Source organism: Theropithecus gelada, chromosome 16 (assembly GCF_003255815.1).
Source record: "Theropithecus gelada isolate Dixy chromosome 16, Tgel_1.0, whole genome shotgun sequence".
NCBI lineage: Eukaryota > Metazoa > Chordata > Mammalia > Primates > Cercopithecidae > Theropithecus > Theropithecus gelada.
The window spans coordinates 25,903,788-25,921,043 of record NC_037684.1 but is presented as its reverse complement, the minus strand read 5'-3'; the positions used below and the strand labels follow the sequence as shown (position 1 = coordinate 25,921,043).

The following is a 17,256-nucleotide window of genomic DNA, read 5'->3' as shown; positions in this document are numbered from 1 at the left end:
CCAAGGGGCTGCAGGATCATTGGGAAGCATCCACCCCACTCTGTGGCCCAGAACTGGTCCTCACTGCTGGGGGACACTGAGTCCACAAGGAAACAGAGCTGGAACACAAAGGAAGCATGATGTAGTTGATGACTTTATTGCATAAAAAACACAGGCTGTTTCTCCCTCCTCCTACCCCCTCAAAGTGAGTTCACAGCAGTTAAAGAAAAAATAAATTCCTACATTTTTTCTCTAGGGGGGCTGCCTAGAAAGACAGGCAGCCAAGCAGCCTAGATCTATAAAAGAGGGGAGCAGAAGAAAACCTATCCAAAGTCTCTACCCGCATACCTCAGAGCTTGGGGCTTCCATTGGGGGGAGCATCTGTGTCCACCACCAACACCCATTTGGGAGTTCCCCTTAGGATGGCCACTGGAAAAGGCTGTCTTGGTGGCACAGGGAGGGGGTGGCTGGTTTCGATGGGTGGAGGAGAAAGGCATCCTACACCCACAGTGCCCTTCCTCTCTCCCCCTCTTCACCTGGCCAGGCAACTTGCAGGCACTGCCAACTCTCCTTCTGCCCCCAACCCTCTCAGCAAGGAAGGGGATCTCTGGTTGGGTTAGCAGGAGGTAGGGAAAAGAGAAAGAAAGAACATTACTTCTTAAACTACCCCAGGCCAGTGAGTCCCTCGGGAAGGTCATCCTGTCCCTTTTAAGGAGGATCCCTTTGTATACAAACACATATTCCCACCCAGATCCCAGCCCCCACTTCCCATATAGCTCCCAGACCTTGGACTGGGCTCCAGCATCTACAAGGGAGGAAGAGATGCTCGGCCCAGATCCCAGGATCTTGGACATGGTGAATAAGATGGGGTCTCCCTGGCTGGAGACCCCAGGCTCAGTAGAGAAACACACACACATGCACACAGGTACACACAACATGCACACACATAACCTAATATTAAATAAAATACCCTTTGCTTATAACTTAAAAATCAATACAGAGCTAATCTCCACAGAGGGCTCCAGGTGAAGAAAGGGAGCAAGGGGAAGCGGGAGGGGTGTCAGAGGGACTCTAAGGCCCCTCTCTCAAGCGTGGGAAAGTCCTCCAGCTACAGAGGCTGTGGCCTGCCAGACCCTTCCTTATATCAGCTTCTTTCCCCTCTGCCTGGCTCAGCCTCTGCTGGGCTTCTCCCCTCCCTCCCTTCCTTTCTCCCCCACCCCATGATCAGAATCAAAATGTATTTCTAACATCTAAAGGAGAAGGGAATGGGGACAGGTTCCTGGATGTCACCTCAGAAGGCAGAACCCCTTCCAGTGGGAGAACAACTCTTTCTTCTCCCTTCCCCTGTGAGATGAGCGGGAGGAAGGAATCCCCCAGTGAACATGCTATGGCCGGGGCAAGGGAAAAACAAGGGCCAAGCTAGAGGGACAGTGGGGTTTGGTTTCTTGGTGACGGCTAAAGAGATGGTCAGGAAGGCCGCAGGCCTCCACTCTGAGTGGGAACCAGTGGAGGTCCCTCTGCTGAGACACCCCCAATCTGTCCCCAACAAGCCCAAGAAACCTTTTCCTTCCATCCCGGAGGGGAAGGCAACTGGTGGGAACTACATGGATTCTACCGCTGGCTGCCTTGAAAACACACCTAGGGTAATAGATGGGGAATGTGACTACTGAACTTTATTTATCATAAAGACCAAGAATTAAGGGCTGAATCAGAGGTGGAGAGGGAAGGGGTTAGTTCCTTCCATACCCCACCAAATCCCTATCTCTCATTTTCGAAGGGGACTTCCCTACTCGCCCCCTACGTCTAACTCTGTCCTTTATTGCCAGCCCTGGCTGAGAGGCTGTCAGGAATGCCAGCCCTCTTCCCCTCTTCCTTCATGACTCCATCAGACTGGGTCTGAAAGGGTTAATAAGGAAGCTCATCAAAGGAGTTATTTTTACAGCAACAACCTTCCAAACCAGAGAGAGAGACACCCCTGCCAAGGGGGACCCCCAGGCTCCCCCATCCCATCTCGGCTCTCCCTCCGGAAACCCTAGGGGCAGAAGCACTTATAAGTGGGATGAAAGGGACCCCGCCGCAGGGCGGCTCCGGAGGCGCTTTTATGTCCTGGTTCCCAGGCGCTAAGGACGTGTCCAGACAGCCACCTCCAGCGCCCCAGGCCGGTCCCACTTCTCTCTGCTCCGGCATTGCTGTCTCCTCTAGCCTGTCCCCGCCAGCCAGCCGCGATACGGGTGTCCCACCCCAACCCCCCAGCCCAGGGGCGAGGGAAACTATGAGGCAGGGGAGAACAGAGGGGCATTGCGCAGCTCCTACCGGCCCAGTCATAATGCATCCTGCCTAGTAGCCCCAGAGACTAAGAACTCCTAGTGCCCCATCTCCCTGTCCCTGCACCACTCTTCCTCCCCGCTGAATAAATACGCACCTTCCCCTCTTCCTCAAGCCACCCCCAAGGACGTCAGACCTGGGGGCTCGCATCCTGTGCCCCCCGGGGGACCCGCAGGGAGGCGGTACCGAGGAGCTCAGTTGGAGGGAGCCGCGCTGCCCTCGGCCTCGCGTTTGCCCTTGCTCCCGGGGGGCTCCACTGCGCCGCCGGCCTTGCCCTCTCCCGGGGCCGCCCCGGCCGCCTCCTCCTTGGCGCCCTCGTGGGTTTTCATGTGCTTGGCCAAGTGGTCGCTGCGCATGAAGACGCGGCTGCAGACTGCACAGGGGAACTTCTTGGTGCCGGTGTGGGTCTGGAGGTGGCGCTGCAACTCGTCCGAGCGCGTGAAGCGCTTGCCGCAGAAGAGCCAGTTGCACACGAAGGGACGGTCGCCGCTGTGCCAGCGCAGGTGCGCCTTCAGGTGCGACGTCTTGGCGTAGGCCTTCCCGCAGCCCGGGATGTGGCAATTGTGCAAATGCTTCTTCTTGCCCCCATCGGGCCCACACGGAGCCCCCAGTCGCTCCGCCTCCAGACAGTTGGGGCAGCGACAGACGGTCTGGCCTGAGCTGCGGGGCACCGACCGCCGGGAGCCTTTGGGACGCGCCGCCCCGTCCAGGCTGGAATCCAGCCCTTGAGACTCCGGGGCGGCTGCTTCCAAGGCCTTAGCCCCGTCGGGCGGCCCTAGGAGATGCTGCCCTCCGGCAGCTGGAAGGAGGTGGTGCGGATGCGGGTGGGGTGGCGGGGCACAAAGCTGGTGGTCTCCGACGTAGCCCCCCAAGCCCGCCTGAAGCGCCCCCGGGTGGCCAGGTGAGGTCAGCGCGCCCTGAGTGTGGGGGAGGTCCATCCAGCTGGTGCCCGGATGAAGGTCCCACCACGAGCCATCCTCCGCGCCTGGGTGAGTGGGCCTGAACCACGATTCATAATGGTGTGACATGTCCGGCTGCAGGAGCTTGGAAAAGGGGCCCGGGGCCAACGGACTGTCGCTTTCCAGATCCTCGCAGGTTACCCGCGAGGAGGCCCCTGGCAGCTCATAGCCCTGTGAGAAGTCCACCTCCGGGCCCAGCGGGAGGCTCTGCAGCTCTCCAGGCTGCAGCGGGGAGGGGTAGTCCCCGGCCTCAGGGCTCGTGTGGCCCTGGTAAGTCTGGAGAGGCTGCAGGTCGAGGCGCGGCGGGGAGGCGTGCGGCGCTTCCGTGTGCTGGCTGCCCAGAGAGCCGCAGACAGCGGTTAGCATTGCCGGGATCCGGGGTGGGGTGAGGGCAGGGACGGTCAGGGGCACCTCAGACGGGACCTAAAGGAGGCCAAGAAGCAGAAAAGTAAGGGAAATAACCAGCTCACTTTACCTCCTAACCCACGTGTCAGCCCTGCAAAGTCCTCCTCTCTGGCCCCAGTTGTGAAAGAAGGATGCACCTCTGGAGGAGGACTAGAGATCAGTTCAGAGAATTCGAGAGTGCTAGGAAGGGTCCAGAATGTGAGGTTCTCATCCAAGCACAGAGGATGATGGAGGTCTACCGTCCTCTGGGTGATCCCTGCCATATGACCCAGCTCATCTCTAGAGTTGGGCCACTCCCAGGATGGTAGGTCAGATACACCTACAGCACAGTGCTAGAACCATCCCACCCCAGCTGCCCAGGCACAAGGTCAGTGGCATTTTCCCCCTGCAGACCTGCTGTCAGCCCAAATGGAGGATCTAGAGCCGTCTCAGCTTCCCCAGTTTAACTCAGGATACAGATGGGAGAGGAGATGGTCTGTTTCTGAAACCCAAAGCTTCAGGTGACCTGCCCCTCATAAAGCCCCAAACGGGTCCTGAGTCTTTAGAGAAAGAGTTCTCATGCCATTCCCAAAGCATGTTCAGTAATGAAAAGCATTTCTCCGTCTACGCTGCTCCCCGCCTGTCCTGGTCACATCAGGCCCACTAAACGGACTCCCATGCCCCCACCCCCTTCCCTCAAGCAGGGACTTCACCTCCCTGGGGAGCAGCTTTCTGGCCACCAGATACCCCCTGGAATCTGGGAGGCACCCCCACCAGAGAAAACCAAATTCCCATCCCTCTCCTGACTCATACCAGTGCCAGGCAATTCTCTGACTGCTACCCATCCTCTTCTCCATGCTAGGGGAGGCCCAGATATAAAGTTGGGAGGGAATGGCTTCCCCAGAGAAGAGCTTGACAACAAGCTCTGGAAGGGACAGTTGCACCCCTTTAAGTGATACAGGGTTAGAGTGCAGGAAGAGGAGGGCAACAAGGGAAGTCAAAATCACAGAACTTAAGAGCAAGAATTGCCCAAAAAGATGACATGAGCGAGTGCATCCCAGGCATGGATCACCCCTGGGTGATTCTTCCATGCAGCCAATGTTGAGAACCACTGCTCCAGGCCAATCTTCTTATTTTGAAGAGGAGGAAGCAGGCTGAATGACTTGCCACAGTGACTTGGGCAAGGATGTTCATTTTTTCATTCAATCAACCAGGTCTCCTAACTCCTGGACTCCCAGTCTGTTACTTTCTGTAAACCAATCTTTCTGTAAACCATTAGAACCCTAGAGACCCCCAGCCCTTTCTCAACCACATATCTGTGGCTTGAAGGTCACTCTCTTCTCACCACCTCTCCCTAAGGCCTGGAAGACCTGGTGCCTCAGCTGGGCAGGTTTGTGTTTGTGTGCCTGGGTCTTCTCTACCGGTGGGAGAGGAGACCGGTGACTTAGGGCAGGATTGCTTCCTTCCCACAGCAGGGCTTAGCTGACGGTACCATCTTCTGCCTCTGGGACCAGGGAGGTGGCACTGATAACCTGGGAGAGGGAGGGAGAGGAGGACGGGGGCACCTACTCAGGCTCTGGCTGCCTCACCACAAGACAAAAACAGGGTGAAGCTGCAGTAACGGAGCCGGAGCCGGGGCAGGGAAGCACAGAAGGGGCTGGCACAAGCTGTGAGGCCAGGGACCCTAACAGCTTTTGGCACCTGGGAACTGCCCCAGGGGCTGGAGAGTGGGAAGCCTAGAATAATCTGGGCTCTGGAGTGGCTTCTGGCAGAGAGCTGAAGAGCCCAGGTCTGGGATGCAATGGCCTGCTACCAAGATTTCGGAAACCCAAAGCGGGGTGATTGTCAGGTTCTAAGACCGGTCCCACTGGGTGGAAAACTGCCCTGGAGCTGGCTCAGTCTAGCAGAAGATGCAAGACTAAGACCCAGGAGAACAGAGGAGGGGGCAGGTCCTGGGGGTGATATGGAGCCACCCTTAGGTGGCAACCCTTAGGTTGCCTCTGTGGTCCTTGACCCACCTGCCCCAGATGGGCAGCACTGCCCTGCCCCAGAACTGAGAGGAAAGAAGGGAACAGGATTGAGTGCCAAGTATGTGTCCGATTCACTTCCAGGCCTAGAAAGATTACAGGAAAGGAGAGAGCATGGCGCACATCGCAGGCTTCCCAAGCCCTGAAGTGGGAAGGCGAGTCGGGGCACCCTTATGCCCCATTCCGCTCTGCCTCTCCGGATCACTGGCTAGTACTCCCAGTTCTCAATGTCCCGGTCCTCTGGTTGTCCCAGTCTCTCCAGTTGCCCCAGTTTAACAGCCTCCTCGGTCCCTCCAGTCTCTCCCCTCTGCCCGGTTTTCCCTCCATCGGGGTTCTAACCCCTCAAATCCTTTAGGACTACCCCGCTCCCAAGGTCATAGGAGGCTGGGGCGCGTTCGGAGTGCGTTTTTTCGAGACGATCTCCGTAGCGCTCACCCCTGGCCACCCCGACCCGCGCTCCTACCTCAAGGCTGCGGCGGGCTCCGGGCACGGTTGGCTGGTGCACTACAGACAGGCGCTCATGGGTCCTGTGCGCCGGCGAGCTCTCGAGCGGTGAGGGGCAGGAGCCCAGGGCGAGCCAGACCCGGCAGCTGGCGGCAGGCGGCGGGCGGCGGGCGGCGGAGGAGGTGAGCGCTGGCGAGAGGGCGGAGGACGGAGGGCGGGCAGGAGCCAGCGAACGAGTGAGGCCAGCTCCGCCCGTGACTCACCCGCGCTCTCTGCCTTCATCCTCTCCCCAGCGCTGCTTTTTCCCCAGATCTCGCGGCCCCGCCCACCTCACCTGCTGCCGCCTTTAACCCTTGCGGGCTCGGCTGGACTGGAGGCCCAGTCCGGCCTCGAGGAGGGGGCGGGCGGGAGTGGGGGAGGAAAGTTAACTAGGGCGTACGCCGCCCGCTCCCTCGCTCCTCCCTGGTCCCTTCCACCCCCAAGGCGAGGGGCCCGGGTGGGGTGATTCCCAGGTTCTAAGACCCGCCCCGCCGGGTGGAAAACTGCCCTCGAGCTGGCTCGGTCTATCAGAGGATGCAGGACTAAGACCTGGGGGGAATGGATAAGGGGGCAGGTCCTGGGGGTGATACAGAGCCACCCTTAGGCAGCAACCCTTAGTTGCCTCGATGGCCCTTGACCCACCCTCTCTGGATGGGCAGCGCTGCCCCGGAACTGGGAGGAAAGAAGGAAACAAGATTGAGCGCCAAGTATGTGTCCAGTTCGCCTCCAGGCTTAGGCCGTGTGAAATTTGTCTTGGCTGCCCTCCTTTGCCATTCCCCCGACCCCCGGTCGCCTGTCCCGCCTCAACCCCCGCACCCCTAGCCGCTTCTCTCCACCACCACCCTTCCCTGTCCTTTTTTCCCTCTCGCTTTCGGGGTCTCCCTCTCTGACATTTCTGGGCGACCACCTCCTCTCCTCCCCTCTCCCAGCCTCCGCCCCCGCAACCGGTCTCTGCTGCCCCCACTCCGGTCCCAGGTCCCAGCAGGTCTCACTCTGCCCCTCCCCTTAGGCAGCAACCCCAGTGCCTCTGAAATCCACCTCTCAAATCCGCCTCTCCTCGCCCTCCTGTCCTTCGGGAAGTGCTCAGCCTGCTCACACCCTTGCCCCCAGCAGCCGGTTCTGAAGAATGGGCAGGCGCCTGAATGGCCTTGGGAAGGGACACTTCTGGAAGGAATTGAGCTATCCCTTGCCACCATTCCTTCCTAATTCTCGCCAGAATGTCTAAACCCAAGGTTCTTAACTTTGGGGAAGGGTCTTGGATTCCTTTGAGAAAAATGCACATGCCCAGTGCAATATTCTGGTAAAATTTCAGCGCCCTTGCGGAGCTCACAAAAACTTCTCTCAAGATCTGGATGGGTCGACATTTCCGAGACCTGCCAAGCATCGGTGGGTAGGGAAGTTCCATCCCCACCCCACCCACCCATCCTTCTGCCTGGGCGCCGAGGTGGCCCCATGCTTCTTTCCGGATTGGTACCTCCCATGCAGCAGTGTTGATCTCTCCTTGTGACCCTTTTTTTTTTTGCAGGGGAATGCCAATTAATTTTCCTATTTCTTTCATTTTGCTGGTTGGTCTCCCCTGTGCGCTTTGCCGTCGGCTTTTTAAAATTTCGTTTTCCTCTTTACAGTCGATTTCATATTTGAATTTAGGCTGATTTAATCTCGCCTCTACAGACCCTATTCCACCACCATTGGTTTTTCTGTCCTGCATCCCCGTTCGGGACACACTCAAACGGTAACTCAAAAACAGCTAAACGGAGTGCACAAGTGGGGTGAAAATCCATGTGTGTATGCGTATATGTGTGGTACCCCCCAGACACGCACACGTTCTCATTCAGAATCGACGTCAGATTCATCTGTGCATGTCCCTCTTTTCTAAGGCTCATTTCCCTCATCCGGACAATCTGGGTACACATTGGTAGGGTCTCCTGGGGGCATAAAGGAATTGATGTGCCTAAAAATGCTTAGCCCACGGGGCCCCTGGTAAGCACCGGGTAAATGGAAGATATCCTTGTTATAATTATTAAATAAGTCAGTTCCCAGTAAATATTGTTGGATTAAGGTATATGCACAAAGACCTGTGGACTAGAATTTGACGGATTTAAATTCTAGCCCCAGCCCTGCACCTGCTAACCTGACCTTGGCAGGTCAGGTGCCTCTAAGCCTCAGTTTCCTCCTTTGTGAAATGCTGTAAGAGCAGCCACCATGCTAGAGAACTGACAGGCATTTGGAAGCCGGAGGCACCGCCTAACATCGGGGGATTGAGATTTCTGATCAGTCGGGGTTTGCTTTTTGCCTTCTTGTTACTTGGGGCCCTGGATGTGGATTCACAGGAACTGCTCTGGATCTTTGTGGCCACAGCTAAATTGACAATCTTCTTCATCAATGCAACTTTCTCTCCATCCATTCAGCCTACAAATCCTGGCCAGTTGGGTTTGTATCCTAGTTCACAGCTACCTCTGGGTTGGAGTAGAAGTTCATCAGGACCAAAACAGCTCCCAATGGGGGACTCTGATTCCTGATTTGACCTCTGGGCATTCCTGCCTCCTCCTCCAAGCTGCCTGCTCGTGCTGCATCTAGTGTTCCTAAGGTGCTAAAGCCTGTGCAGGGGTCTGACTCTGGGTGGGGGGGACCAAGTTCCCCCTCCCATTTATATGCATCAGATTGCCTTCTCTTCCTGGCCCCTTCTGTCTTTCCCTGGAAAGCAACAGGGATTCAGCCCGAGGATGGTAGACATTCCCCGCTACTTTCACTCTAGGCCCCCTTTAGCCCTACCCCAATCCAACCATACCTGTAACCATCTGGAATCCCATGAGCAAGGACCCTCCATCTGCCTGCAGCTCATCAGCAGGAAATTCAACAACAATGCAGTTGTCTCTGGAAACTCTCAGCCATTCTGATTTCCTGCTCTGCCTAGGTTTCTGCTGCTCACTCAGGGTACTGGCACTATCCTTCCTCCAGTCCCCCTCTACTTGCAGTCCTTTGCTTCCAGCCCTTTTGGTTTGCACTTGCTAAATGTTTTCCCACTGAATGATGGCCCATGGTCTGATGCTGACATAATGAGCAAGGTGACCACAGCCCATTGCCCATATACTTATTGCTACTCAAAATTGAACAACGCAGCCCATCACATCTCCTGTATAAACTGAGATCTGTCTTGAACTTGGGCCATTTCTGCTGCTCCTCCTCATTCCCTCAAATAAATAGTCGGATTTCCCCTGCAAGTGTCCAACCCCCATTCCTACCACCCCACTTCTTCTGAAGCTTCATCTATAGTCAGTGACCCACTTTGTACCTGGAGAAACCTCATTAGTCTGTGTGTTTATCACAACCAGCATTTATTTACTGAGCACCTACTATGTTCCAGGTGCTTTACACAAATATCTCTAATTCTCATGAGCATGCAGCAAAGTAATTATTATTATTCCTATTGTACACATGAGGAAGCCAAAGATCAAAGAAGTTAAATGATCTACCCAAGATTACAGAGTTGTTGAAAGACAGAAGAAGAAACTGAGTTCAGATCTCTCAGGTTCCAAAGCCCGTATTCTGCCTGCTAGTCCTTCTGGCCTCAATATGGCAGAATTGATGACCCTGGAAGTCCGGCTCCCCTAGAGCCTGAAGGCAGAGGAGACAGCATTCTTAAACGAATGCCTAGATCAAAGCCATCTCCTATCTTGAGTCTAATGGACAAACTGATCCCATCTTGAATTGCTGAGACAAGTCAGACTCTGCACTTGTGATCCCTTCCAAACCTCACTGTCCTGTAGAGATTGCACTATGAGAATATCAAAGCTGGTCTAGCCCCAAATAGTCTAGTCCAAGCCCTCGTTTTTTTTTTTTTTTTTTTTTTTGAGACGGAGTCTCGCGCTGTGTCACCCAGGCTGGAGTGCAGTGGCCGGATCTCAGCTCACTGCAAGCTCCGCCTCCCGGGTTTACGCCATTCTCCTGCCTCAGCCTCCGAGTAGCTGGGACTACAGGCGCCCGCCACCACGCCCGGCTAGTTTTTTTGTATTTTTAGTAGAGACGGGGTTTCACCATGTTAGCCAGGATGGTCTCGATCTCCTGACCTCGTGATCCGCCCGCCTCGGCCTCCCAAAGTGCTGGGATTACAGGCTTGAGCCACCGCGCCCGGCCCCCCAAGCCCTCGTTTTACTGGTAGAGAAACCAAACCCCAAAACAGGGAAGTTAGTAGCAAGTTAGAAGCAGAGCTGAAACCAGACCAGGGTCTGGTCCTGTTTTCCTCTTCTCACTCACTCCTCTCCTCTATTTCCCACTCCCACCTCCAGGCTGCACTTCCAAGCCTGCAAGCTGATGACCCTGGATGCCAACATATTCTTTATTTCCCCTCCTCTCCCCACCACACTTCCCTGATTCCTAGAAAACCAGGTAGAGCCTAGAGCTGGGGTCAAATAGTTTTCTTTCATTCATCCTTTATTCGTTCAACAAACACTTATTGAGGGTATACTTAAGGTCAAGCACAATGCTGGACACTAATTTTATCATAAATTTCAAAATTGCTAGCTACCACCGTCCCTTTTCAGTCTAGAAGATGAACCCGCCTGAGGGTAGTGCATCTGTGTGTTGGTGTGTGTATGTCTACAAATGTGTGTACATATCATGCCTGTGTGTACCTGTGGGCTGGAGTATAGAATGTCTTCTCTCCTCCATCATAAATGCAGTTCCCCATAGGATGTGGGTAGTGGTTTCTCCCTTACTATCCTTGCAGGTGTTCTGTCATTCAAGATCTTCCAGGCAGTGAGTGTGTGTGCCCTGTATTTCTATTAACATTTATTTGCCCTCCCTTTCTCTCAGAATAAAGTACCCAGCTATGAATCCCTACCCCACTTCTCCACTGGGCTGACTACCCCAGCCCAGTCAAAAGACCTCCAAGGGATCCCTTTGGTTCTCCATGCAAACCCCACCAAGATCTCCTTCTTATCTCCCCCTTCCCAGTTCAGAGAGAACCAGAGCCTTCTCTATGACCCCCACTTTAGAGTGGAGACCTGATCCTCTTTATGGAGGTTCCCTGTACTGGACAGGGAACAGCCTCTCTTACCAGTCCATGGAGCCCAGAGCTGGCGGCAGCAGTGAGGGCCAAGTGGCGGTGATAAAAGAGCCAAGCTTTATAAAGGAGGCGACAGGCAGTGCCAAAGGGGGAGGTGAAGGAGGGAGCAGGGATGCTGCCAAGTCCTCACGGCCTCGGAAGCTTTTAGGATAATCCAGGAAACAGTGGCCCCCAGCTCTCCTAGGGGAGTGGTAGGGGGTGAGATCTGAGTCCGTGAGGTCTGCCAGGAAAGGAGGATTTCAGCTGGGAGTGGGGGCTGGGGGCACTTCCTTCCTTCCCCAGAGTTGGTTGGGCAGCGGGAGAGGGACAAAGCAGTTCTTGCAGGATGGAGGAAATGACAGCATTGCTAGGGTGGAGAGCTGGGATGGCTGGAACTCTCCAAATTCCATCCCCTCTTCCTGAGGTTTCCTCCATGGACTTGGTAAGAAAGAAAGAAGTTCCATTTTTGAGACCTAGAAGGCGCATGCCCCCCACCCAACACACATACACCACACAGCTTCAAGTCAGTTCCTCCTTGCAGAGCTTCATGTCAGTGTTGTTGGCCTCTCAGAGCCACAATTTCTCTCTCTCCCTTTTCATCCTCTTTTTACATACTCACTTCCCAACTTGGATCCCCCAGGAGGACCGAGGGTAATCTATCTTTTGGACCTGGGGTAATCTAGCTTTTGGACCTGGGATCTCTCATTGTCAAATGGGAAGGGAGGACCTTTTCCCTGACTTCAGATGGAGTAGGGCAGCTTAGGATGGACAAGAGGTCACCTAAGACCAGAAAGACCAGAGGCAGAGTCCAGCCAAGAACTGTTACAGAGAGTTCAGGACTCCTGGAACTCCAGGAGGGTGAAGAGGGTGGGAAGGTGGCCTGGAAAAGGGAGAAAGGACCTGAAGGTGAATTTAGGGGGAGCCCCTGGATCTCTATTTATATCAGCCTAATTTTAGGGTGGTTGTAAGTTTAGGTATACTGGCTAACAAACGCATGTCCTAGGGCAGAGATGGACGAAGGACCAGGAAGGAGAATGGAGATGAAACAGAGTAAGAGTTGTTTCCCAAAGCTCACTGATGCTGGGAACTCTGACCCTCATAGGAGAGTGGCCTGAGGACTTTTCCTGTAATGACATCCCAATTTTGACCATAGCCCAGTGCCCTTGGCAGAGGACAGGAGCAGTTGTACCCCTCTACACACACTAGAACCCAGTACCCCAAGACTTGCATGCTACCTCCCTCTCAGGATGAGCCAGGGAGTCTTCACCCAAAACTCTTCTCCTGCTCCTCCCCTATACCCTCAGCAACCCCTAGACTGGGGATTCCCAGTCTCTTCATTAACTTTTCAGCAATTATCCCATAAAGGCCCCGACAGGTCCTTCCTCTCCCCATTTCAGAGATGAGATCACTGAGGCCCTGAAGAGGTAAAAGGTCAGCAGAAAGCCACCCATCAAGCAGGAGAGAATAGAGTAGTAGAGGGCTTAGGAGGCACAGCTGGACCCCTTTCTTCAATCTTAGGCAAAATTGGGAGGACAGAGCCAGCACAATCCCCTGGGGGAACCCAGGCGTCAGGACTGAGGCAGGCTCCAGGGAGGGGCTTCCCTGTCCCTCCCCACTTTCCAGCACAGAAAATCAGAGTGGGGAGGGGAAACAAGCTGAGGAGACCACACAGGTGGAGTAAATAATGTTAATACGGGAGCATTATCACTAGGGCATTTCCTCATGGATAAATGTCTCAAATACCAAAGGATGCCTCCAAATTATAGTTAATTACAGAGTTGATTTGCATAAATTATAAGGTGAGCATACAAATTCTTTCAATCGGTTCCATATGCTTAGGTAGCAGGTCCAGTCCAAAAGATGGGAGAATCTTGGGGTTGGGGGGAGTTTGGGAGAGGAAAAAGACCCAGCCCTCAACCTGGACCTTCAGGCCCACACACCTTCCCCTGGCCTTTGGATCAGTCAAGGGTGTGTGGAGACCCTGCCTGGACAGCAATGAACACAGCCAGTAGCCTACTTGGCAGGAGACCCCCTTTCCTCCTCTATTCACACCTCCAGACAATGTGCTTTCCCAACATCAGTGATGGGCGGGAGAGAGGAGCTGGGAAAGCCAGGGGTGGGTGCCATGGGGCCTATAGCTTGGAGTGGGGGGCGGGACTCCAGAGTCCTGGCTTCTGGCCTTTGGAGCCAGAAGAGGGGAGGGGGCTGAGGAAGCTGAAGACCAAGTGGGGCTAAGGGTAGATTCAATTCAAGCCCCTCTCTCTTGATCTCAGCTCCCCTACCCACCCCCTGGCCCCCCACACCGAGCCACCTCCCCCAACTCCAGCTCACTCCCAGCGCCAACCCTCGAATCTCAGGTTTGATGTTGCCGCTGCCTGCACCTTCCAGGTGGCTCCTCAGCGGCTCAGACTCCCAGACTTTCGTCTCCAGTGCCTGGGCCTATTTCCTCTGCCCTCGCCTCTCAGTCTCCCACCTCCTCCTCCCGCCCCTAGCTGCTAAGACTCTACTTCCTTCTTCAGCTCTCTAATTTGTTCATCCCTCCGGCCCCCATCCTCAGCCCCAGAGGCCCATCTCCTGCTGTTCTTCCTTCCATCTTTCTCCTCCTTGCCCAGCCTCCCTCCCCTAAAGATCCCAGGGCTCCCCTACACTCGGCTGTCAACTTCCCTTTTCCCACCCACCAACTGCTTTCTGCTTTCCAAGCTACTCTTCCTCCCACCCCTAAGCTTGCTTACCTCACTGTCCCCCAAATCCTTACTGCATGTAGTTCTCTGAGTTTTCTCAATATACCTGCTCCAAAGACAGAAGCTACTGCATTCGCTTAGGCTGCAAGGGGGAGGCTGGGCTAAGTGAGGTCTCCCAAGTGTGTGCAGGTGAGAGTTTACCTTCATCTTTTTATCTTAGGGCAGGGAAAGATGATGAAGAAAGAGCCTAAAATGGTGTCTGGTACTTAGCAAGTATTTTACAAATACTTGTTGAATTGACAAATGAGGTGGAAATGGGCACTGGTCTGTGGAAATTCTCTGGAAGTGTCAACTTGCTGACAAAAATTACTTCTTGTCTCGATTAATTTTCAGGTCTCCTATTGTACCTACCAACCTAAGCTTTCCTGCACCTAATCAATGACAGATTAAGCACCCTTTTTTTTTTTTTTTTTTTTTTATTCTTTTTTTTTTTTTTGAGACGGAGTCTCGCTCTGTCACCCAGGCTGGAGTGCAGTGGCCGGATCTCAGCTCACTGCAAGCTCCGCCTCCCGGGTTCCCGCCATTCTCCTGCCTCAGCCTCCCGAGTAGCTGGGACTACAGGCGCCGCCACCTCGCCCGGCTAGTTTTTTGTATTTTTTAGTAGAGACGGGGTTTCACCGGGTTAGCCAGGATGGTCTCGATCTCCTGACCTCGTGATCCACCCGTCTCGGCCTCCCAAAGTGCTGGGATTACAGGCTTGAGCCACCGCGCCCGGCCAAGCACCCTTTTTTTTCTTTTTCTTTTTGAGACAGAGTCTTCCTCTATCACTCAGACTGGAGTGCAGTGGCACCATCTTGGCTCACTGCAATCTCCGCCTCCCAGGTTCAAGCGATTCTCATGCCTCAACCTCCTGAGTAACTGGATTACAGGCACCCGCCACCATGCCTGGCTAATTTTTGTATTTTTAGTAAAGACGGAGTTTCACCATGTTGACCGGGCTCATCTCGAACTCCTGGCCTCATGTGATCCGCCTGCCTCAGCCTCCCAAAGTGCTGGGATTATAGGCATGAGACATGATGCCTGGTCTAAGCATCCTAAAATGCCACTCCATCTTGGCACTTCCCATCTCCAACACGTCCAGTGACTCCACAGTGCTAACTGTGCCATCCAGGACCCTCCTACTTCACCTATGCAGTCTTGTCTCCCGCTGGTCCTCATACAAACCCTACAGCCCAGCTCAGCCCAATGGACTTAATGTTCGCCAAACGTGTCCAACCTTCCTACCTTTGCTGAAATCATTTCCACCCCTGCCAGCCATTCTTGCCTCCGGAAAGCACATTATCCTTCAAGCTCCTGGCTGGCACATAGGCGGCTTTCTCTGCAAAGGCTTCTCTTATCAGCACATCACTGGCGTGTTTCTCTGAACTTCCTCAGCACTTATTGCCTCATGCTCTGCTTCCATGGGCTTGTTTTCTTATCTCCTCTACTGGTTGGATCCTTGAGGGCAAGAACTATATCCTTTTCATGCCACAGGGTCCTCAGCCCAGAGCCTTTCTTTGAGAAAGGGGTGGATAAGCCACAGCTGAGTGAATTAGAGAAAGGGCTCCCCAGAATCCCAGCTTCCAGAAGCTCCTCGGCTGGGGGAAGGCATCAGTGAAGGGAGAAGCCTGGGTCAGGGGGACTTAAAACCGAAAGATCCGTGAAGCAAGCACACACAACTTCCTACTGTCCCCCTGGCTGGCCCTGGTTGTGTGACGGAGGTGAAAGGACCCAGAGTGTCTGGGACATGCAGGGTTGGAGTGGGGGCTGAGGGAGAGTGAAGCCCCCCACCCTGTCACCCTGCTTGGAACAAGGAATTGGAGGTTTGGGATGCTTGGAACAAAGAATTGGAGGTTTGGGGCAAAGGAGCAAGGCGTGTAAGTGGAGCTGAGGGAAAAGGCTGGCTGGGTGTCAGTCACGGAGATAGGCAGGCAGAAAAAGGAGAATCCCCTTAGTCCCTCAGTAGGAATTTAAACTTCTTACAAGGGTGGAAAGATCCCAATCATGGCATGCCTCAGCTCAAAAACATTCAATAGCTCCCCATTACCTACAGGAGAAAATCTACACTCTTAGGCCTAGAATTGAAGCCCCATTCCCCATCTGGCCTCAGCCTCCCTTTCCAGCCACATCCCTTCCCACTCCCCAGGAGGCTTCTACTCCATCCTTACCATCCACATACTTTTACACCCCACACTGTTCCATGTGTGAAATGCTCTTCCCCATTTCTCTGCCTGATGAGCTCCTACTGATCTTTTAAATCCCGACTCCTATGTTCCCATGCTCTCTAAAGCCTTCTTTAGTTTTTCAAGTTATACGTTTCTGTGCTCCCATAAGTTGTAAAATACAGAGCATTTAATATTTTCTGATGGGTAATACAATTAGCTGTATGCGTGTGTCAGATCATGGGTTCCTTGAGGGACTGGAAATTTCTGTTCATCTTTGTATCTCCCCCAGCATCTTATACAGCAACTAGTACTGAGTGTGCAATAAACACATGTTGCACTGGACTGAATTTACACCCTTTGCAGAGGACAAGGGGCTGCCAGGTCAGAGGTTGGTGAGTTCTCTATAAATCCCTTTTTTGGCTGGGTGCAGTGGCTCATGCCTGTAACCCCAGCACTTTGGGAGGCAGAGGCAGGAGGATTACTCAAGGCCAGGAGTTGCAGACCAGCCTGGGCAACATAGCGAGACTCCGACTCTACAAAAAAAAAGGTTAAAATAAATAAATAAATCCCTTTTGTCATGTCACTGAGAGTCGGCCTCATGACCTTGAAGACACTGCATCAAAAACATGCCCTGACCCTTCCTCTTTCACCCTGACACTGTGCCCAGTGCCCTGTCAGGAATCCAAGATCAGGGCTGGCAGACGAGGCTCCATAAGAGGCCCCGTGTCCTGGTCAGCTGGGCACGGCCACCAACCCTCAGCCAGGGTCATCCAGAGAACCTCCAGCAGGATCCCACGAGAGGGGAATTAGAGAGGAGGCTGGGTATCAGGACCTGGCAGGCGGAATCAGGCGGGTAGGGGGAGGGAGGGCAGTGCCCTGGAAAGGGGGCCGGTCTCATTGTTGTGGTCTGTCTGGGAGATTCCTCCCCTTTTTAATTTGCTTCCTGATTGAAGGGTTGGCTCTGACTGCCCAGCTCCCCCGTCATTATCTGCTGCCGGTGGCTCAGGTGCTGGCGAGCCTGGCGTGGCCCCTAGGTTATTACCTGGAGCTCTGGGGGTGGCAGAGGCTGCCCCTCTGGCCGGGGTGGGGGCCTGTCTGGAATCTGCCCTGATCCTTCCACCCACAGGGCAGCCATCTTGATGCCCAGCATAGTGGACACACTCACTTGGT

At 54.3% G+C, this 17,256-nt stretch overlaps 1 protein-coding gene across 2 annotated transcripts; it reads right to left on the bottom strand.

The window, feature by feature from the left end:
* Positions 1–115: 115 nt before the first annotated feature.
* SP6 (Sp6 transcription factor) lies at positions 116–11,434 on the bottom strand. 2 transcript variants are annotated; one of them, XM_025362626.1, is made up of 2 exons: positions 11,214–11,434; positions 116–3,686 (listed from the first exon to the last, which is right to left on the bottom strand). In XM_025362626.1, the coding sequence occupies exon 2, from the start codon at positions 3,627–3,629 to the stop codon at positions 2,499–2,501; it is 1,131 nt and encodes a 376-aa protein (XP_025218411.1). In that variant the 5' UTR covers positions 3,630–3,686; positions 11,214–11,434; the 3' UTR covers positions 116–2,498. The 2 variants fall into 2 exon arrangements, with proteins under 2 accessions (XP_025218411.1, XP_025218412.1); XM_025362627.1 differs by lacking the exon at positions 11,214–11,434 and adding an exon at positions 6,138–6,422.
* Between the last annotated feature and the right edge of the window lie 5,822 nt (positions 11,435–17,256).